This window comes from Oncorhynchus mykiss, chromosome 8 (genome assembly GCF_013265735.2).
Source record: "Oncorhynchus mykiss isolate Arlee chromosome 8, USDA_OmykA_1.1, whole genome shotgun sequence".
NCBI classification, from domain to species: domain Eukaryota; kingdom Metazoa; phylum Chordata; class Actinopteri; order Salmoniformes; family Salmonidae; genus Oncorhynchus; species Oncorhynchus mykiss.
In genome coordinates, this window is record NC_048572.1 from 15,991,777 (window position 1) to 16,011,286 (window position 19,510).

At 46.0% G+C, this 19,510-nt stretch overlaps 1 protein-coding gene across 7 annotated transcripts in view; it reads left to right on the plus strand.

Annotated features, from left to right (window-relative positions):
* Positions 1-19,510, plus strand: part of LOC110529476 (unconventional myosin-VI) — a 130,476-nt gene that overhangs the window by 99,201 nt on the left and 11,765 nt on the right. For 4 of the 7 annotated variants that reach the window (XM_036984870.1, XM_036984869.1, XM_036984871.1 and 1 more), the window contains 9 exons: positions 1,408-1,537; positions 2,285-2,375; positions 2,739-2,889; positions 6,488-6,696; positions 8,261-8,339; positions 15,808-15,968; positions 16,120-16,161; positions 16,621-16,659; positions 18,365-18,403. In XM_036984870.1, the coding sequence (XP_036840765.1) occupies positions 1,408-1,537; positions 2,285-2,375; positions 2,739-2,889; positions 6,488-6,696; positions 8,261-8,339; positions 15,808-15,968; positions 16,120-16,161; positions 16,621-16,659; positions 18,365-18,403 (941 nt within the window). The remainder of the gene's footprint in view (positions 1-1,407; positions 1,538-2,284; positions 2,376-2,738; positions 2,890-6,487; positions 6,697-8,260; positions 8,340-15,807; positions 15,969-16,119; positions 16,162-16,620; positions 16,660-18,364; positions 18,404-19,510) is intronic. The other 3 variants (XM_036984872.1, XM_036984873.1, XM_036984874.1) reach the window with 2 other exon arrangements.

Sequence of the window (19,510 nt, forward strand, 5' to 3'; positions counted from 1 at the left end):
CTGGCTCTCAGCATTACAATGTTCCCCTGACTGAATGGACTTCAAAGGAATCCGCATTTGGCTGCGAGCGAGGGGAGCTCTGCAGGGGAAAGGGATTTAGATAATAAACCATGTAGAGCTAACACATGGGGTATTCATTAATGGAACAGATAAGTTATTCAATTATGTTAAATGTGCGGTTTGGAGCCCTATTGTAAAAATGTCTGTTGTGGCTTAATTGGACTCAGTCAGAGGTGATCGCTGTGTGGGGCAGGTGTAACTTTAATTTTGTAGCTGAGTAGTTTTGTGCTTATGAATAAATGAATATACTACCCTCTGTTGACCACGACAAGACAGGTACTTTGCTGCTGTTATTGTAATCTCCGTTTTCACCTTCCCTGAGGGAACATCAGCTTACTGATGGCTATTTTAGTGTCTATGGCTGCTCTATGTTCTCTCTCTCTCTCCATCCTTCTCTCTCATCCCTCCACTCTTCTCTCACCTCTCTCTCATCTCTCTCCTCATTCTCCTCTCTCTCATCTCTCTCCTTATTCTCCTCTCTCCTCTCTCTCTCAACTCTCCCTCATTCTCCTCTCTCATCTCTCTCATCTCTCTCCTCATTCTCCTCTCTCACCTCTCTCTCATCTCTCTCCCCATTCTCTTCTCTCACCTCTCTCTCCTCATTCTCCTCTCTCACCTCTCTCTCAACTCTCTCCCCATTCTCCTCTCTCACCTCTCTCTCCTCATTCTCCTCTCTCACCTCTCTCACCTCTCTCTCATCTCTCTCCCCATTCTCCTCTCTCTCATCTCTCTCCTCATTCTCCTCTCTCACCTCTCTCACCTCTCTCTCATCTCTCTCCCCATTCTCCTCTCTCACCTCTCTCTCCTCATTCTCCTCTCTCACCTCTCTCTCAACTCTCTCCCCATTCTCCTCTCTCACCTTTCTCTCCTCATTCTCCTCTCTCACCTCTCTCTCAACTCTCTCCTCATTCTCCTCTCTCACCTCTCTCTCTCATCTCTCTCCCCATTCTCCTCTCTCACCTCTCTCCCCATTCTCTTCTCTCACCTCTCTCTCATCTCTCCCTCATTCTCCTCTCTCTCAACTCTCTCCCCATTCACCTCTCTCACCTCTCTCTCCTCATTCTCCTCTCTCACCTCTCTCTCCTCATTCTCCTCTCTCACCTCTCTCTCTCTCTTTCTCTCTCATCTCTCTCCCCATTCTCCTCTCTCCATTCCTGTATCTCATCTCTCTCTCCATTCCTGTATCTCATCTCTCATCTCTCTATCCTTCTCTCTGCATCCCTCTCTCATTCCTCCATTCATCCATTCTACTCTCTTCATCCTTCTCTTTGGTCCATCTCCTCATTATTTTCTCTCATTTCTCCATCAATCTCTCATCCCTTCTTTCTCCATCCATCCTCCCCTCAGTTTAAGGAGTTTGATCAGATCATGAAGTCGGACCCAGACCACCTGGCGGAGCTGGTGAAGAAGGTCAACCAGTGGCTCATCTGCAGCCGCTGGAAGAAAGTCCAGTGGTGTTCCCTCTCTGTCATCAAACGTGAGTAACATCCTGCTACCTTCCACATCATTATACACCAGGGCCCGTATTCACAAAGCGTCTGAGTAGGATTGCTGATCTAGTGTCAGTTTTCCCATTTAGGTCATAATTAATAAATTATATAGACGGGGGGACCTGATCCTAGATCAGCACTCCTACCCTGAGATTCTTTGTGAACACGAGCCCTGTCATGTTCTAGAAGACAAATAGTTTTAAGTGATGGCACTAATTGTTCCGATCCAATTCTGATCATAAAACGCTAACTAACTGGCTCTGGCCATCTGTTTTGTGTGGAGATATCCTCTGATATATTCAGACTGCCTCATTAAACTCTGAAAACAGTCATTGTGAACCTCTTCATCCTGGACCAAGATATAGCTTTTTCCTCCATTACTCTAGTGTGCTGTGTGCCCTGTTGGCAGACAGTTCACCTCAGCCTGTTACCCTCCAGATATGATCTATTACCTGCCCAGTATACACCTCCAATCTTAGAGGGCTGTGTCCCTAATGGTATCCTATTCCCGACATAGTGCACTCCTTTCACTATGCACTTTTGAAGTAGTGCACTGTATAGGAAATATGGTGCCATTTGGGTCACAGTCACTCACTGAGGCAACATTTCCATACCGTCTGCTCTCTCTGTGTGAATTACCACCACGGCTGTGGAGTTACTGTGCCAGTCCCTGCAAGTCTGTGAGTGTCTGGGCTGTCAGTCTCATTGTCTCTCGGTCTCTCTCTCTTCCACAGTGAGGAATAAGATGCTCTACCGTGCCAGTGCCTGCATCAAGATGCAGAAGACGGTGCGCATGTGGCTGTGCAGGAGGAAGCACAAGCCGCGGTAGGTGTCCTCTTATCCCTCCTCTCCCCCCCTCCCTTCCTTCTCGTTATACAGCACTTTCACAGCTCAGCGGTGCCAGGCTGCTTAGCACATCATGGCTGCATCGCCACGGAGACAGTCTCATTGGTACCGGCTGGTATACCGCATGACTCTGTCTTATTACCTCTGTAAAGCTCCAGGAGATCTGTAGTGATAAACAACAGAGCCTTGTGGGCAGTGGGAGGGGGGTACCATGTGTCTCTGTAATGTTTCAAGTTTAAACCCAAGTGACTGTGTGTGTGTGTGTGTGTGTGTGTGTGTGTGTGTGTGTGTGTGTGTGTGTGTGCGGTGCGTGCGTGCGTGCGTGCGTGCGTTGGGGTACAGGATCGATGGGCTGGTGAAGGTGCGTAACCTGAAGAACAGGATGGATAAGTTCAACGAGGTGATCGCCGGCCTGAAGGAGGGGAAGCAGGAGATGAGTATGCAGATTCAGGGGCTGGACGACGCCATCAACACAACCATGCTCAAAATCAAGGTGTGAGAATACTGCCAGCCTTCCGTTCTGCAACCTCTCCTAGTTCTATGCTCCTAAGTCAAACTTCTATACAATCCCTTCTTTTTTCCTCTTGCCTGACTTCTATGAGTACAAAAAGTAATATTTTGTCAAGATAGTTTGGTGAAACACTTTATTTCATTATTTCTCCACGTTCAACATTGTTTTCTGAATATCAATACGCCAGCATGTGTATAGAATCAAAGTGTATGACATGGGCGATGACATGTCGTGTTCTCTTCTCCCCTCCATATTTAATAATTCATTAGTTCTCCAAATTCAACATTGTTTTCTGAATGTCAATACGCCAGTGTGTGTGTAGAATCCGATCAATGTCAGACACGAGATGTGTCCCTTGTGGCGCCCTATTATAGTGCACTTCTTTTGATGGGCCCTGGCTAAAAGTAGTGCATTATATGGGGAATAGGGTGTTGTTTGAGACACATCTTATGTCTTTGACATTGAGAGGATTCTACACGCACACTGACGTATTGACATTCAGAAAACAATGTTGAATTTATCCCAGGGTGAAATATTTAGTGATGGTTGATGGAGGGAATCTTTATCTAATAGGAGGCTTCAGCCAGCCAGATGGTGTGTAATTACGGCTGGTTTAGTCAAACTATGGATTTTGGGGAACCTCTGGGGTACTAAGCCTTTTAAATGAGGGTCGCTTTGACTCCCTTGAGTTAGTTTTCAAAATTTATTTCCCGAACCTGATTTTATTTTTTTATTTTTTTATTTATCCGTTATTTTACCAGGTAAGTTGACTGAGAACACGTTCTCATTTGCAGCAACGACCTGGGGAATAGTTACAGGGGAGAGGAGGGGGATGAATGAGCCAATTGTAAACTGGGGATTATTAGGTGACCGTGATGGTTTGAGGGCCAGATTGGGAATTTAGCCAGGACACCGGGGTTAACACCCCTACTCTTACGATAAGTGCCATGGGATCTTTTAATGACCTCAGAGAGTCAGGACACCCGTTTAACGTCCCAGCCGAAAGACGGCACCCTACACAGGGCAGTGTCCCCAATCCCTGTCCTGGGGTATTGGGATATTTTTTTTAGACCAGAGGAAAGAGTGCATCCTACTGGCCCTCCAACACCACTTCCAGCAGCATCTGGTCTCCCATCCAGGACCAACCCTGCTTAGCTTCAGAAGCAAGCCATCAGTGGTATGCAGGGTGGTATGATGATGTTTTGGCTGTGGTACTATATATCTGGATCTGGCCCTCTCTCTCTACCCGATGGCATCGTGGCTTATTTAGAAGCTAGGAGATATTTTTAATGGATGGTGGCTGGATTTAATAGGGTTATGTTCTGCATTTTGAGATGATGTGCATCTTGTCTCAGAGCGCCGTGTATATTACCTTTTGCATTTTTATGGCCCTGCTTATGGTAGTAGCCTATTAATTATCTATAAAAAAGCCAGATAAACAGTTCCTTATTTTGCATCCAACTTATTTGCTAGCCTTTAAAGGTGACACTATTGTAGGGAGTAGAGGGCCTTTAGAGAGAGGAGAGTAGCGGGCCTTTAGAGAGCGAAGAGTAGCGGGCCTTTAGAGAGCGGAGAGTAGCGGGCCTTTAGAGAGCGGAGAGTAGCGGGCCTTTAGAGAGCGGAGAGTAGCGGGCCTTTAGAGAGCGGAGAGTAGCGGGCCTTTAGAGTTCGGAGAATAGCGGGCCTTTAGAAAGCGGAGAGTTGCGGGCCTTTAGAGAGCGGAGAGTAGCGGGTCTTTAGAGAGCGGAGAGTAGCGGGCCTTTAGAGAGCGGAGAGTCTTTAGAGAGCGGAGAGTAGCGGGCCTTTAGAGAGCGGAGAGTCTTTAGAGAGCGGAGAGTAGCGGGCCTTTAGAGTAGCGGAGAGTAGCGGGCCTTTAGAGAGCGGAGAGTAGCGGGCCTTTAGAGAGCGGAGAGTCTTTAGAGAGCGGAGAGTAGCGGGCCTTTAGAGTAGCGGAGAGTAGCGGGCCTTTAGAGAGCGGAGAGTAGCGGGCCTTTAGAGAGCGGAGAGTAGCGTGCCTTTAGAGAGCGGAGAGTCTTTAGAGAGCAGAGAGTAGCGGGCCTTTAGAGAGCGGAGAGTAGCGGGCCTTTAGAGAGCGGAGAGTAGCGGGCCTTTAGAGAGTGGAGAGTAGCGGGCCTTTAGAGAGCGGAGAGTAGCGGGCCTTTAGAGAGCGGAGAGTAGCGGGCCTTTAGAGAGCGGAGAGTAGCGGGCCTTTAGAGAGCGGAGAGTAGCGGGCCTTTAGAGAGCGGAGAGTAGCGGGCCTTTAGAGAGCGGAGAGTAGCGGGCCTTTACAGAGCGGAGAGTAGCGGGCCTTTAGAGAGCGGAGAGTAGCGGGCCTTTAGAGAGCGGAGAGTAGCGGTCCTTTAGAGAGCGGAGAGCCTTTGGAGAGCTGAGAGTAGCGGAGAGTAGCGGGCCTTTAGAGAGCGGAGAGTAGGGGGCCTTTAGAGAGCGGAGAGTAGCGGGCCTTTAGAGAGCGGAGAGTAGCGGGCCTTTAGAGAGCGGAGAGTAGCGGGCCTTTAGAGAGCGGAGAGTAGCGGGCCTTTAGAGAGCGGAGAGTAGCGGTCCTTTAGAGAGCGGAGAGTAGCGGGCCTTTAGAGAGCAGAGAGTAGCGGGCCTTTAAGTTGGAACTAAGTGGGAGTTCAGAGTCAATGTGCTACATAAGAAACACTTGTCATATGCCATTTAGCAGACACTTTTATCCAAAGCGTCTTACAACAGTGAGTGCATACATTTTCTTATGGGTGTCCTCAGTGGAAATCGAACCAATGACCATAGCGTTGCAAAGCCATTCACTACCGACTAAGCCACACAAGCTACCGTTAAGTGCTTGCTAAGTGTGAGTTCAGAGTCTGATATGGTAGACAAAATGTAATTGAACGTCTGTTTGGGTTCTGAAAACAGATCGTGCACCTTGTCCTGGGGAGATGTTAGAACACATCAGACTCAGAATAATCATTCTGATAAAAGGTTAATTTGACCCCAGATGCATATGAATATTCATCAGCAGAAGAGTGTGTTGCTGTAACACATTTGCACATAACACATTTGCCTCTAGTTCGATCCTATGCCACTGTCTGTGTGGAACCTCTGTAGATGCCAGCAGTCACAAATTTAGGGTTCTGATTGGGATGAATGTGTGAGTGCTCAGGTTAGGAGACGGCAGCAAACAGAAAAAGGAACTTTCTGGACCATCAAGACCAATATGGTGAGGCGGCGTGTGTCTTTATGTTCCAGGAAGGCATTTGTTTGTATTTCTGTTTGCTGGCAAGTATACACTTGCTGAATCCCAAACCAGTCCCTTCCCCTCGCACGGGTGCTGGCTCCAGAGTGAGGTGCTAGCCCAACGTATGTTTGTAGTTTGTGCAATTTCATACAAAAGAATGAAGAGGCGTGCCTAATTATATACAACATGCATTTGTTTGTGTTTGATTTAGGGGCTTGACACATATAACGAATTAAATGCAAAACAAAAGTGAAATAAATCAAGTGTTCGTCTTTGCTTAGTCTTTATTGAATGAATGAAGCCAGCCCTGCGTTTTGGCTGCAGACTTCTTTAAGGGATTCTACTCTCCTCTCCCCTCAGACCACAGCAATGACCCGCATTGACATGGACCATGAGTACCAGGCCCTGGTCACCAGGTCAGAGGAGCTGCTGACGGCCATGCAGAACAAGAAGAAGGAGGAGGAGGAGAAGGAGCGACTGAAGAAGATCCAGGAGGAGATGGCGAGAGAGAAGAAGAGGAGGGAGGAGGAGGAGCAGCGCCGCAAGCAGGACAAAGAGGACAGGCGTCTGTGAGTTGGAGAGATGAAGAGAGAGAGCCGAGGTGCTCCGACACATTAGTCATGCCTCGTGTCCTGACCCTCTTTTTATTGGTGTATGTAAAACCTGTAAGACCAACCGATGGTCCATCACAAGTCACTAGCTCCTAATTTAATAATGTACACTCATGGGAATGTACCTATATGGATAGGGATAAATCTTATTTTCTTTACTAAATAAATAAAGCATTTGCATAGCCATGGTGGCAATTGAAAGGGAACAGTTTAGAGATAATGGGGAACTGATTAGACCAAAGGTTAGAACACAACGTTTCACCTGACACAAGACTGAATCCAAACAGTGCAGTTTACATTGACTGTGCTTTTCTCCACATTTGTTGATAAAGAATTCTGGAAATACTCTGGATGCATTCAGTAACATGTTAAGACTGTTCCTGGAAATTGCGCGGCAGTTTCAACATAAGACGAAAAATAATTACAGCGGTTTAAGTGAGAGAACTAACTGGTGTGGCCACACACCTACCAAAGTGTACACAGTTCCTAAGCTATTTCAATGCACCCCTATGACTCTTCTCCTTGCTGTGCCGTTGAGGAACTAGAGCAAGCACACTTGTAGTTGTTTAGTTTGGAGCACAACCCTGCATCCCCGCCATCACACAATTACTGTTGTGTATGCAATCCAAAAACAGTCCATTATAAAAATGCAATCTGGGTCAGGTGGGCATCATTTGAAAGCTTGTTATTTTGCCAATATGACTAGCTAAATTATAAAGTGTTAGGCTTTCACTGGGCAATTCAGAGAAACAGATTATCATTTTGGTGCGCATAGAAAGGACTCATGAGTGGATTCAGGTCCGGCAAATTCTCTTCACAATAAATGAAGAAGCTCATTCTGTTCAGAACAACCCAGGATATGACGACATGTCATCTTGTAACTGTGCATCATAAATGTTGACACTGTATATGACATGGCTTTTATGATTTAGAAATGTGAAGTGCACATTTGGACTCACAGGTGTCTGGCTTGTATGACATCAAATCAGTATTTATTATAATCCTTAACGTCACATCTTTCAAATTACATCAAGTCATCTTAATTTACAGATTTTCCCTCACTCAGACAACAAGAAAATTGCCCAATTAAGGGGAGGGATTGGGGCAACTTGTTGTCGTGAGCTGTGCTCAAGTTCAGAACGTCTGTCAGTCAAAACCCATATAACACTGTGAGGCGCAGCGAGACCTCTAGCAGGTCACTGTAGAGATGATTTATTTGGGCCAATGAATTGATGCGACTGTTTACTGCAGATCTGTAGCAGCATCCTAACTGGATGGATAGTTATTTATTGGGGCCGTTGGTAAAACTGGTTTTCCCTCAAGTCTGTAGTAGGATGGATAAAGTATTGATTGGCCTTGAGATGGAGGAGCGGCTGTACAGAGGAGCGGCTGTACAGTAGAAGCTCTTTCCATTACTTATGGTACAGTATTGATTAGGAAGTCCAAACTTTCGACAGTATTGGTTAGGATCTTTATATCGCAGTGACACCAGACATTAATAGCCTTTCTTACTCTTCCTCAGGAAAGCGGAGATGGAGCAGAAGCGGAAACACGAAGAAGAGGAGCGGAAGCAGAGAGAGAAAGAGGAGAGGAAACTTCAGGTTAGTTTTCTTCTTCCACTGTTGGTTTCTCCTGGTCACTGTCTGCCGCAGGGCGGAAGGAGTTAACAATCTGGCTTTAGTACAATGCTCCACTTCCCCTGCTCTACTTCTCAATGTTCTCTGGCAGGAGAGCTCAGTCAAACATCTGTGTTGTTCTTTCCCCACCACCGGCCTCTCCATCTCTTTCTCTCTCTCGCCATCTCTTCTCTCTCTGCCATCTCTTTATCTCTCTCTGTCTGTCTCTGTCTCGCTCCATCTCTCTCACTCTCACTGGCCGACCGACCATACTCCCAGTCACTCCAGTTCTGTGGAGATAAGACATCTGAGGGTAATATACTGTTTGTCTGGCTCCCCATGTTGTCCAATTGGAGAGGGAAAGCTCCGATAACCCTCAGAGATCTGACCCCAGGTCAGCTACAGGCGTTTAATGCTGAAAGCTGCTCCCTAAGATCAAAGTGTCTTGCCTTGTGCCCACCCTGAGCCCGGGGAAGGCTTGGTGCTTTTCAAACAGCCTTTTTACTCTTTAGATTCACCATCATATTGGGCTTCTGTGCACGTGTTGGTGTAAATATTCATGACATGCACTGCAGATGTTTGAGTTTTGGGAGGAAAAAACGACATCAAACTTCAGAGTGATGTTTTTTCTTCAATGTTCATATTAGTTTTTTCTTATCCACAAATGCCTTCAAGTGAACTTTTCTTCCAAAATGAGTTTCGTAGGTTGTTCTCTGAACTCAATTTTTTAAAAAGTGAGATCTTCTTTTCAACACTGCCCCTGTTCCCTGACTCTGAGGTGTTAGTAGACTGCTTGTTCCCTGACTCTGAGGTGTTAGTAGACTGCTTGTTCCCTGACTCTGAGGTGTTAGTAGACTGCTTGTTCCCTGACTATGAGGTGTTAGTAGACTGCTTGTTCCCTGACTCTGAGGTGTTAGTAGACTGCTTGTTCCCTGACTCTGAGATGTTAGTAGACTGCTTGTTCTCTGACTCTGAGGTGTTAGTAGACTGCTTGTTCCCTGACTCTGAGGTGTTAGTAGACTGCTTGTTCCCTGACTCTGAGGTGTTAGTAGACTGCTTGTTCCCTAACTCTGAGGTGTTAGTAGACTGCTTGTTCCCTAACTCTGAGGTGTTAGTAGACTGCTTGTTCCCTGACTCTGAGGTGTTAGTAGACTGCTTGTTCCCTGACTCTGAGGTGTTAGTAGACTGCTTGTTCCCTGACTCTGTGGTGTTAGTAGGCTGCTTGTTCCCTGACTCTGAGGTGTTAGTAGACTGCTTGTTCCCTAACTCTGAGGTGTTAGTAGGCTGCTTGTTCCCTAACTCTGAGGTGTTAGTAGACTGCTTGTTCTCTGACTCTGAGGTGTTAGTAGACTGCTTGTTCCCTGACTCTGAGGTGTTAGTAGGCTGCTTGTTCCCTAACTCTGAGGTGTTAGTAGACTGCTTGTTCTCTGACTCTGAGGTGTTAGTAGACTGCTTGTTCCCTGACTCTGAGGTGTTAGTAGACTGCTTGTTCCCTGACTCTGAGGTGTTAGTAGACTGCTTGTTCCCTAACTCTGAGGTGTTAGTAGTCTGCTTGTTCCCTGACTCTGAGGTGTTAGTAGACTGCTTGTTCCCTGACTCTGAGATGTTAGTAGACTGCTTGTTCCCTGACTCTGAGGTGTTAGTAGACTGCTTGTTCCCTAACTCTGAAGTGTTAGTAGACTGCTTGTTCCCTGACTCTGAGGTGTTAGTAGACTGCTTGTTCCCTGACTCTGAGGTGTTAGTAGACTGCTTGTTCCCTAACTCTGAGGTGTTAGTAGACTGCTTTTTCAATCGAGCCCCTGGATGGTGGCCAGCTCCAGCAGACTACGGCGAACGCTCGCTGAGTGACCCACAGGCAGGAGAAAGGCTCATTAGTGCATGTGTAAGGTGTCTAATCAGGCCCTGTCTCACACAGTCTCCTTCTCCACATCTGTATGAGAGGCACGCACACACACACAGAGAGACTGCTGTACGCAGATGACCTGGTGCTGCTGTCTCCAACTAAGGAGCGATTACAGCAGCAGCACTGGTTCTAACCGATCTGTGCTCTGACAGTTAACCTAAAGAAAACGAATACATTGGGGCAAAAAAGTATTTAGTCAGCCACCAATTGTGCAAGTTCTCCCACTTAAAAAGATGAGAGAGGCCTGTAATCTTCATCATAGGTACACTTCAACTATGACAGACAAAATAAATAAAAAAATCCAGTAAATCACATTGTAGGATTTTTAATGAATTTATTTGCAAATTATGGTGGAAAATAAGTATTTGGTCAATAACAAAAGTGTATCTCAATACTTTGTTATATACCCTTTGTTGGCAATGACAGAGGTCAATCGTTTTCTGTAAGTCTTCACAAGGTTTTCACACACTGTTGCTGGTATTTTTGTAACGGTTTTCTTTAGGTGAAGGAGAGGCGGACCAAAATGTAGCGTGGTGGTTATTCATGATTCTTTAATAAAGAAAACTATACATGAATAAACTAACAAAAAACAATAACGTGAGAAACACTCAAAGAATATGGCTGCCTAAATATGGTTCCCAATCAGAGACAACGTTAAACACCTGCCTCTGATTGAGAACCACTCCAGACAGCCATAGACTAAGCTAGAACACCCCACTAAGCCACAATCCCAATACCTACGAAAACCCCAAGACAAAACACACCACATAAATAAACCCATGTCACACCCTGGCCTGACCAAAACACAAAATACTAAGACCAGGGCGTGACAGAACCCCCCCCCCCCCCCCTAAGGTGCGGACTCCCGACCGCACAACTAAACCCGGGTGGGCGTCTGTCCACGGTGGCGGCTCCGGCGCGGGACGTGGACCCCACTCGAACAAAGTCTTAGTCCCTTTGCCCCGCGTCCTTAGATAGGCGACCCTCGCCGCCGACCTTGGCCTAGTAGTCCTCACCAAGGGCCCCACTGGACTGAGGGGCAGCTCGGGACTGAGGGGCAGCTCGGGACTGAGCGGTAGCTCGGGACAGAGGGGTAGCTCGGGACTGAGGGGTAGCTCGGGACTGAGGGGTAGCTCGGGACTGAAGGGTAGCTCGGGACTGAGGGGTAGCTCAGCACTGAGAGGAAGCTCAGCACTGAGAGGAAGATCAGGCAGGTAGTTGGCTCTGGCAAATCCTGGCTGGCTGGCAGTTCTGGCAGATCCTGGCTGACTGGCAGTTCTGGCAGATCCTGGCTGACTGGCAGCTCTGGCTGCTCCATGCTGACTGGCTGCTCTGGCTGCTCCATGCTAACTGGCTGCTCTGGCTGCTCCATGCTGACTGGCTGCTCTGGCTGCTCCATGCTGACTGGCTGCTCCATGCTGACTGGCGGCTCTGGCTGCTCCATGCTGACTAGCGTCTCTGGCTGCTCCATGCTGACTGGCGGCTCTGGCTGCTCCATGGTGACTGGCGGCTCTGGCTGCTCCATGCAGACTTGCGTCTCTGGCTGCTCCATGCAGACTTGCGTCTCTGGCTGCTCCATGCAGACTGGCAGCTCTGGTGGCTTCTTGCAGACTGGCAGCTCTGGCGGCTCCTTGCAGACTGGCAGCTCTGGCGGCATCCTGCAGACTGGCAGCTCTGGCAGCTCCTTGCAGACTGGCAGCTCCTTGCAGACTGGCAGCTCTGGACAGGCGGGAGACTCCGGCAGCGCTGTAGAGGCGGAAGGCTCTGGCAGCGCTAAACAGGCGGGAGACTCCGGCAGCGCTGTAGAAGAGGAAGGCCCCATTCATTCTTTCCTTTACACGGATCAGTCTTCCTGGTCCCTTTGCAGAAAAACAGCACCAAAGCATGATGTTTCCACCCCCATGCTTCACAGTAGGTATGGTGTTCTTTGGATGCAACTCAGCATTCTTTGTCCTCCAAACACGACGAGTTGAGTTTTTACCAAAAAGTTATATTTCGGTTTCATCTGACCATATGACATTCTCCCAATCTTCTTCTGGATCATCCAAATGCTCTCTAGCAAACTTCAGACGGGCCTGGACATGTACTGGCTTAAGCAGGGGGACACGTCTGGCACTGCAGGATTTGAGTCCCTGGCGGCGTAGTGTGTTACTGATGGTAGGCTTTGTTACTTTGGTCCCAGCTCTCTGCAGGTCATTCACTAGATCCCCCCGTGTGGTTCTGGGATTTTTGCTCACCGTTCTTGTGATCATTTTGACCCCACGGGGTGAGATCTTGTGTGGAGCCCCAGATCGAGGGAGATTATCAGTGGTCTTGTATGTCTTCTATTTCCTAATAATTGCTCCCACAGTTGATTTCTTCAAACCAAGCTGCTTACCTATTGCAGATTCAGTCTTCCCAGCCTGGTGCAGGTCTACAATTGTGTTTCTGGTGTCCTTTGACAGCTCTTTGGTCTTGGCCATAGTGGAGTTTGGAGTGTGACTGTTTGAGGTTGTGGACAGGTGTCTTTTATACTGATAACAAGTTCAAACAGGTGCCATTAATACAGGTAACGAGTGGAGGACAGAGGAGCCTCTTAAAGAAGAAGCTACAGGTCTGTGAGAGACAGAAATCTTGCTTGTTTGTAGGTGACCAAATACTTATTTTCCACCATAATTTGCAAATAAATTCATAAAAAAATCCTACAATGTGATTTTCTGGATTTTTTTTCTCATTTTGTCTGTCATAGTTGAAGTGTACCTATGATGTTTTTTTTAAGTGGGAGAACTTGCACAATTGGTGGCTGACTAAATACGTTTTTGCCCCACTGTATAATGTTATTCCAAAAGAGGTCTGGAAATCAGGATCACAAATATGAATTATTTTTGGACACCGTTTTAATAGAACACTTGAAAAACGACAGGTACAGTGCCTTGCGAAAGTATTCGGCCCCCTTGAACTTTGCGACCTTTTGACACATTTCAGGCTTCAAACATAAAGGGCATATCCAATAAATGTCATTCCACTTCATGATTGTGTCCCACTTGTTGTTGATTCTTCACAAAAAAAATACAGTTTTATATCTTTATGTTTGAAGCCTGAAATGTGGCAAAAGGTCGCAAAGTTCAAGGGGGCCGAATACTTTCGCAAGGCACTGTATCTAGGACTAAATATCAGTAACACATGGCTGTGAACGAGCTGAGAGACAAAGCATGAAGAGCATTCTATGACATTAAAAGGAACTTAGAATCTGGCTCAAAATGTATGAAATAATGAATTACCTAATTTGTATGAAATAATGAATTTACCAAATGGGACAAACATCCAATCGAAATACCGCATGCAAAGTTTTGCAAGACTGTATTGCAAGTGCAAAGAAAGATTTGGGGTAATACCCCCTCCTTAATCGAATAGGAAAAAGGGCCATCAAAGTTTACAACCATCTAAAACCAAAACATTTCGTAACACGTAACACTTGATGTCAAGAGATGAAACAAGAGAAGAGTCCCCTCAGTCAACTGGTTCTAAGGCTCAGTTCACTAACCCAAACCATCCTGATAGGGCCGCTGGACAGCACTCCGAAAATCTGATAGGACAGGCTGTGCTAACTCAGAGAGACAGAACTGCATTTCCTATTACACTGTGACAAATACTCAGACCTAAGATAATCTTTCTTTCCCAAAATGTCCCCCTGCCACAACCCGAGTGACAGCCAGTGAAAAAGTGCAGTGTAATGTCAATAATATTTCCCGTTTCGTTTTGGCTTTCATACCGTGTCATGTGTCTTCTCAGTCATGTGGAGACTGCCCATTGCTTTCATCTATTGTTATTCTCATTAATGTTGTTGTTGCTGTTAATGGTGACACCATTTCCACTACTACTATTATTATTGGTGTCTTATTGCTGTTGGTCCCACCATTGTTGTTATATGTATTTTGACAAAGTAAGTCATTTAACTTACCATGGCAATAAAGGCTATTGAATTTCATTTAATTTAATTGAGAGAGACACGGAGAGAGAGAGAGAGAGAGAGAGAGAGACACACACACAGATGGAGAGAAAGAGACACACACACACACACAAAGACAGAGATCCAGAAAATAGACGTTAAATTCTACAACCACCGAAAAGGAAGCGATTCCCAAGCCTTCCATAACAAGCCATCACCTACAGAGAGATGAACCTGGAGAAGAGTCCCCTAAGCAAGCTGGTCCTGGGGCTCTGGTAACAAACACAAAGGACAGCAACACAATTAGACCCAACCAAATCATGAGAAAACAAAAAGATAATTACTTGACACATTAGAAAGAATTTACAAAAAAACAGAGCAAACTAGAATGATATTCGGCCCTTAACAGAGAGTACACATTGGCGGAATACCTGACCACTGTGACTGACACAAAATTAAGGAAAACTTTGACTATGTACAGACTCAGTGAGCATAGCCTTGCTATTGAGAAAGGCCGCCGTAGGCAGACCTGGCTCTCAGGAGAAGACAGACTATGTGCACGCTGCTCACAAAATTAGGTGGAAACTGAGCTGCACTTCCTAACCTCCTGCCCAATGTATGACTATATTAAAAATACATATTTCCCTCAGATTACACAGACCCACAATGAAACAAATAGAATTTTGATGAACTGGGTGAAATACCACTGGGTGAAATACCACAGTGTGGGTGGCACTGAGTGAAATACCACAGTGTGCTATCACAGCAGCAGGATTTGTGACCTGTTGCCACAAGAAAAGGGCAACCAGTGAAGAACAAACACCATTGTAAATACAACCCATATTTGTTTATTTATTTTCCCTTTTGTACTTTAACTATTTGCATATCATTACAACACTGTATAAAGATATATGTAATTTGAAATGTCTTTATTCTTTGGGAACTTGTATGGGTGTAATATTTACTGTTCACTTTGTTTATCCATTTAACTTGCTTTGGCAATGTAAACCATGCCAATAAAGACCCTTGAATTTAAATTGCGAGACCGACAAAGACCGACAGAGAGAGAATGTTGGGCTTAGAGAGAGAGCGGGAAACAGAGAGACACACAGGTGCTTGTATTTCTCCTATTCTTGTCCTTTGTGTTACTGTGGGTGGCCCAAAGAGAGTGTGAGTGTGAGGAAGCTGTCAAAGGGACTGAAGAAGGTGCCAAACGGAGTATCACCCAATTTTCTGAACCTGGAGACACACCGAACCTGCAGGGATGGGCTGCTATTTTGAGAGCACTGGAAAATGTTAGGCCTATGTTATATCTCAATGCTTTTGATCTGACAGCTTTTCCCTGTTTCTGGTACCCTTCATGAGTCTGGCTGAGGCTGGGAAGAGAATGACTTATGAATGACTTATGAATGACTTATGAGTGGACATGGTGCAGGCAGGACAATCCAATCATATTACTGGGTCCGTCCAAACCCCCAGCTGCCCGGCATCCCTTATTACAAGGAGTAAAGAACCACTCACTTGGTGGTATTGGGATTGTCTGTGATGTACGGATTTGTGTGTGCGTGCGCGTGTGTGTGTGTGCGCGCGCGCATATATTCAAACATGCCCTCTCTCTGCAGGCAGAGATGGATGTTCAGCTGGAGGCTGAGCGGGAGGAGGCGGCGGCGCGTCAAAACATCCTGGAGCAGGAGAGGCGCGACAGGGAGCTGGCCATGAGGATCGCCCAGAGCGAGGCTGAACTCATCCCAGAGGACACCCAGAATGACGCAGGCCTGCGCAGGTAATAGCTCACTAACATACTGTCTCTACCCCTCTGATGTAAAGCAGAGATGGGGCTTGATGTAGATTTTGGAGAAATGGAAATATATTTTTAATCTCTGCGCGTCAGTCGGCCCGCGTAACCAATCTCTTCTCTTCTTCTCTTCTCCCAGTAACGGCACCTCAGGTGGTCCATCCTCCCCAGAGAGAGCTACGTAAGACACCAAGATTCAACCCTTTAAACTCCCCAGTCCAACCTAAACCTGACCACCCCCTGACCACTGAACCATAACTGCACTGCATACTGTAGCAATCTTTTAAGTCAACCAACCAACCTTAACTCTATCAAGCAAGCACAGCCATTGATCGATGGATGATAGGATAATTCTGATATTTAAACAATCTCACAATTCAACTTCCGAATCAGAATCACCTTTATTTACATGTACAAGGAATTTGACCTCAGAATTAGATTATCAGACATGACTGAATCACTTTGAATGTCAATCATTTTCCTTTATTTTCTAATTAATGTCAGAGAGGAATGATCTATCCTTTAACCAATCAAAGTAAGAGAGGAAAGGGAATGACCTTTTCTTCCAGTTCCTGATTGGCTCCTGTATTGTGTACAGTGTCAGAGCTCCTTTGTAATCCTCACCATTCTCTTGTTGCAGTGGAGCTGGTGGATCTCAAAAGCTCAAGAGCATGTCCATGTAGGTTACTTTTAAACACCTCCTTCACTATGTTTAAACACACCTTCAGCACTCTGGCACTTTATTTTATTCAGTAGTGGTACACATAGAATATCACACTTTATATCCTTTTTGATGCATGCTTTTATTTGTTTTGTTTTTTTTAAATTGAGGCTGAAAAGAATGCATTGTGGAAATGCAACGGCTAAGCTGACTGCGCTGGCCATTATCTTGATATTACTAATCATTCTGCTGTACGCAGTAGCACCGAAACTAGCATCTGGTAACTAGACCTCAGCTCTCCACAGCCTGTGTGTTTAATGGATGTGTCATATTGTGAATCAGATACATTCTGCTGTGCACTCACCTGTATGACACTCTCTGAAGGGGTGTTTTAAAGGGTCCTAATGGATGTGTCACATTGTGAATCAGATACATTCTGCTGTGCACTCACCTGTATGACACTCTCTGAAGGGGTGTTTTGAAGGGTCCTAATGGATGTGTCATATTGTGAATCAGATACATTCTGCTGTGCACTCACCTGTATGACACTCTCTGAAGGGGTGTTTTAAAGGGTCCTAATGGATGTGTCACATTGTGAATCAGATACATTCTGCTGTGCACTCACCTGTATGACACTCTCTGAAGGGGTGTTTTGAAGGGTCCTAATGGATGTGTCATATTGTGAATCAGATACATTCTGCTGTGCACTCACCTGTATGACACTCTCTGAAGGGGTGTTTTGAAGGGTCCTAATGGATGTGTCATATTGTGAATCAGATACATTCTGCTGTGCACTCACCTGTATGACACTCTCTGAAGGGGTGTTTTAAAGGGTCCTAATGGATGTGTCACATTGTGAATCAGATACATTCTGCTGTGCACTCACCTGTATGACACTCTCTGAAGTGGTGTTTTGAAGGGTCCTAATGGATGTGTCACATTGTGAATCAGATACATTCTGCTGTGCACTCACCTGTATGACACTCTCTGAAGGGGTGTTTTAAAGGGTCCTAATGGATGTGTCACATTGTGAATCAGATACATTCTGCTGTGCACTCACCTGTATGACACTCTCTGAAGGGGTGTTTTAAAGGGTCCTAATGGATGTGTCACATTGTGAATCAGATACATTCTGCTGTGCACTCACCTGTATGACACTCTCTGAAGGGGTGTTTTAAAGGGTCCTAATGGATTTGCCGTATGGTCCATTTAACTTTTTTTTTTAAGCCCTTGATCAATTTCTCGGAAATGTGCTCTCTCGTCAGGTAATAAGAAATCACTATGAAGGACAGTTCCAGAGGATCTAGGCAGAGTGTAGATATTAGAATGTGCACGTTGTCTCAGTGTGCATCACCTGAGTGTCCCAATCAGGAAGAGAAGCTCTTGTAATTATGTAACATCGTCCTTCTCAGAACAGCACGAAGGAGTTCTGGGCTGTTTTTACAGCCTCATGCTGAAAAGATCACACACACACTACACAGACACGATTACACACACACACACACACACACACACACACACACACACACACACACACACACTGACAGATCAGCCTCTGTGTGTCATGCCACCTGTAAAGCATAAGCGTTCTCTCTCTACACGTCGTCTTCCTCTGTGTGCCATCTTAGAACTGCAATCATTGTACACGTGTGACAGTTGGATGGTATTGAAAGTTCTCCGTGGTTCTAACTGTTATTGTGCTGGGCTCATCATGTCCTTTTAGGGAGGAAATGGCCAAGGAAATGTCTGAGCTTCTGTCTAGGTGGGTAGAGATCCTTACTTTAAGTTCCATGATTGACATCTCAAAAAATCTTCACAATCACTTTAACCTCAATGGATAGAAACGGCATGATCAACAGAAGTATATGATGTGTGAATAAATACTAATCGTCTTAATAGGGATTCATCGCCTTAATTAGGGGTAATTCTGCATAATTCCACACAATTAACCATTAATCATTGTTGAGAATTCCTACACAATGGGTTGGGGCTCGCCATCATGCAAATGAATGATTGCTTTTCAAATCTTTTTAAGTTGTTAGATCTCAAACAATAACTTACTTTTAGCTAGCTTTTATTTCAAATAGCGGTAAGTAAATAATGGCGTGACTCAGTCTACAACGGGACCGTGTCATATGTTGGTTCTAACTATTATAGTTAGTCACACATATAAATCAGCCTTGTCCTGATTCCTGGCCACTAGTATCACACTGTAGTAGAGCAGCTGTTATTTATTGGATCCCTGTTAGCTGATGCCATGGGGCCAGCCTCGCGCCATCAGAATGACTGAATGAGTGACGTTTGACCCGGAGGCCACACCCAGTAAGCACTACTGTCACTTTGTCTGTGTACTAATTGGCTCAAGCCGCCTGCCTCTACTCCTCATAGCGACACATGGCCACCGGCCACAGGAAGTGGTGGCAGAAGGTGACCGGCCCTCTAGCCCTAGGTTAATGGAACAGCGTGCTTCAGGGGTCCCTGGAATAGCCACCAACTGCTCCAAGTGTGCGAGGCCAGCTCCCCTGGGTGGAGAGGCTCAATTGCTCAGTCAGTCAATAGGATTATGGCGTAGATGGCCTCAGGTGGCCCAGGGTCCGCCCCCTAACTCCAGCCTCAGATCCAGAGAGTCAGTGTTCTAAAAGTGGCAAATCCCAGCCGGGACTTAATCAGCCCTGTCAGCAGTCAGCAGCACTGTGGAGGAGGTGACGGCAGAACAGACCAGCAACAAACAGCTGGAGAGAAGTACACATAGGACCAGTTTCCTGGAGAGAGGTTAAGTCTTTAATCTTTGTCCGGGAAACCCTCCCTTACAATGGCCGGTCCAAATAATGCAGCACTGGACCAGTTCCATGACCAACAAGCTGCCTCA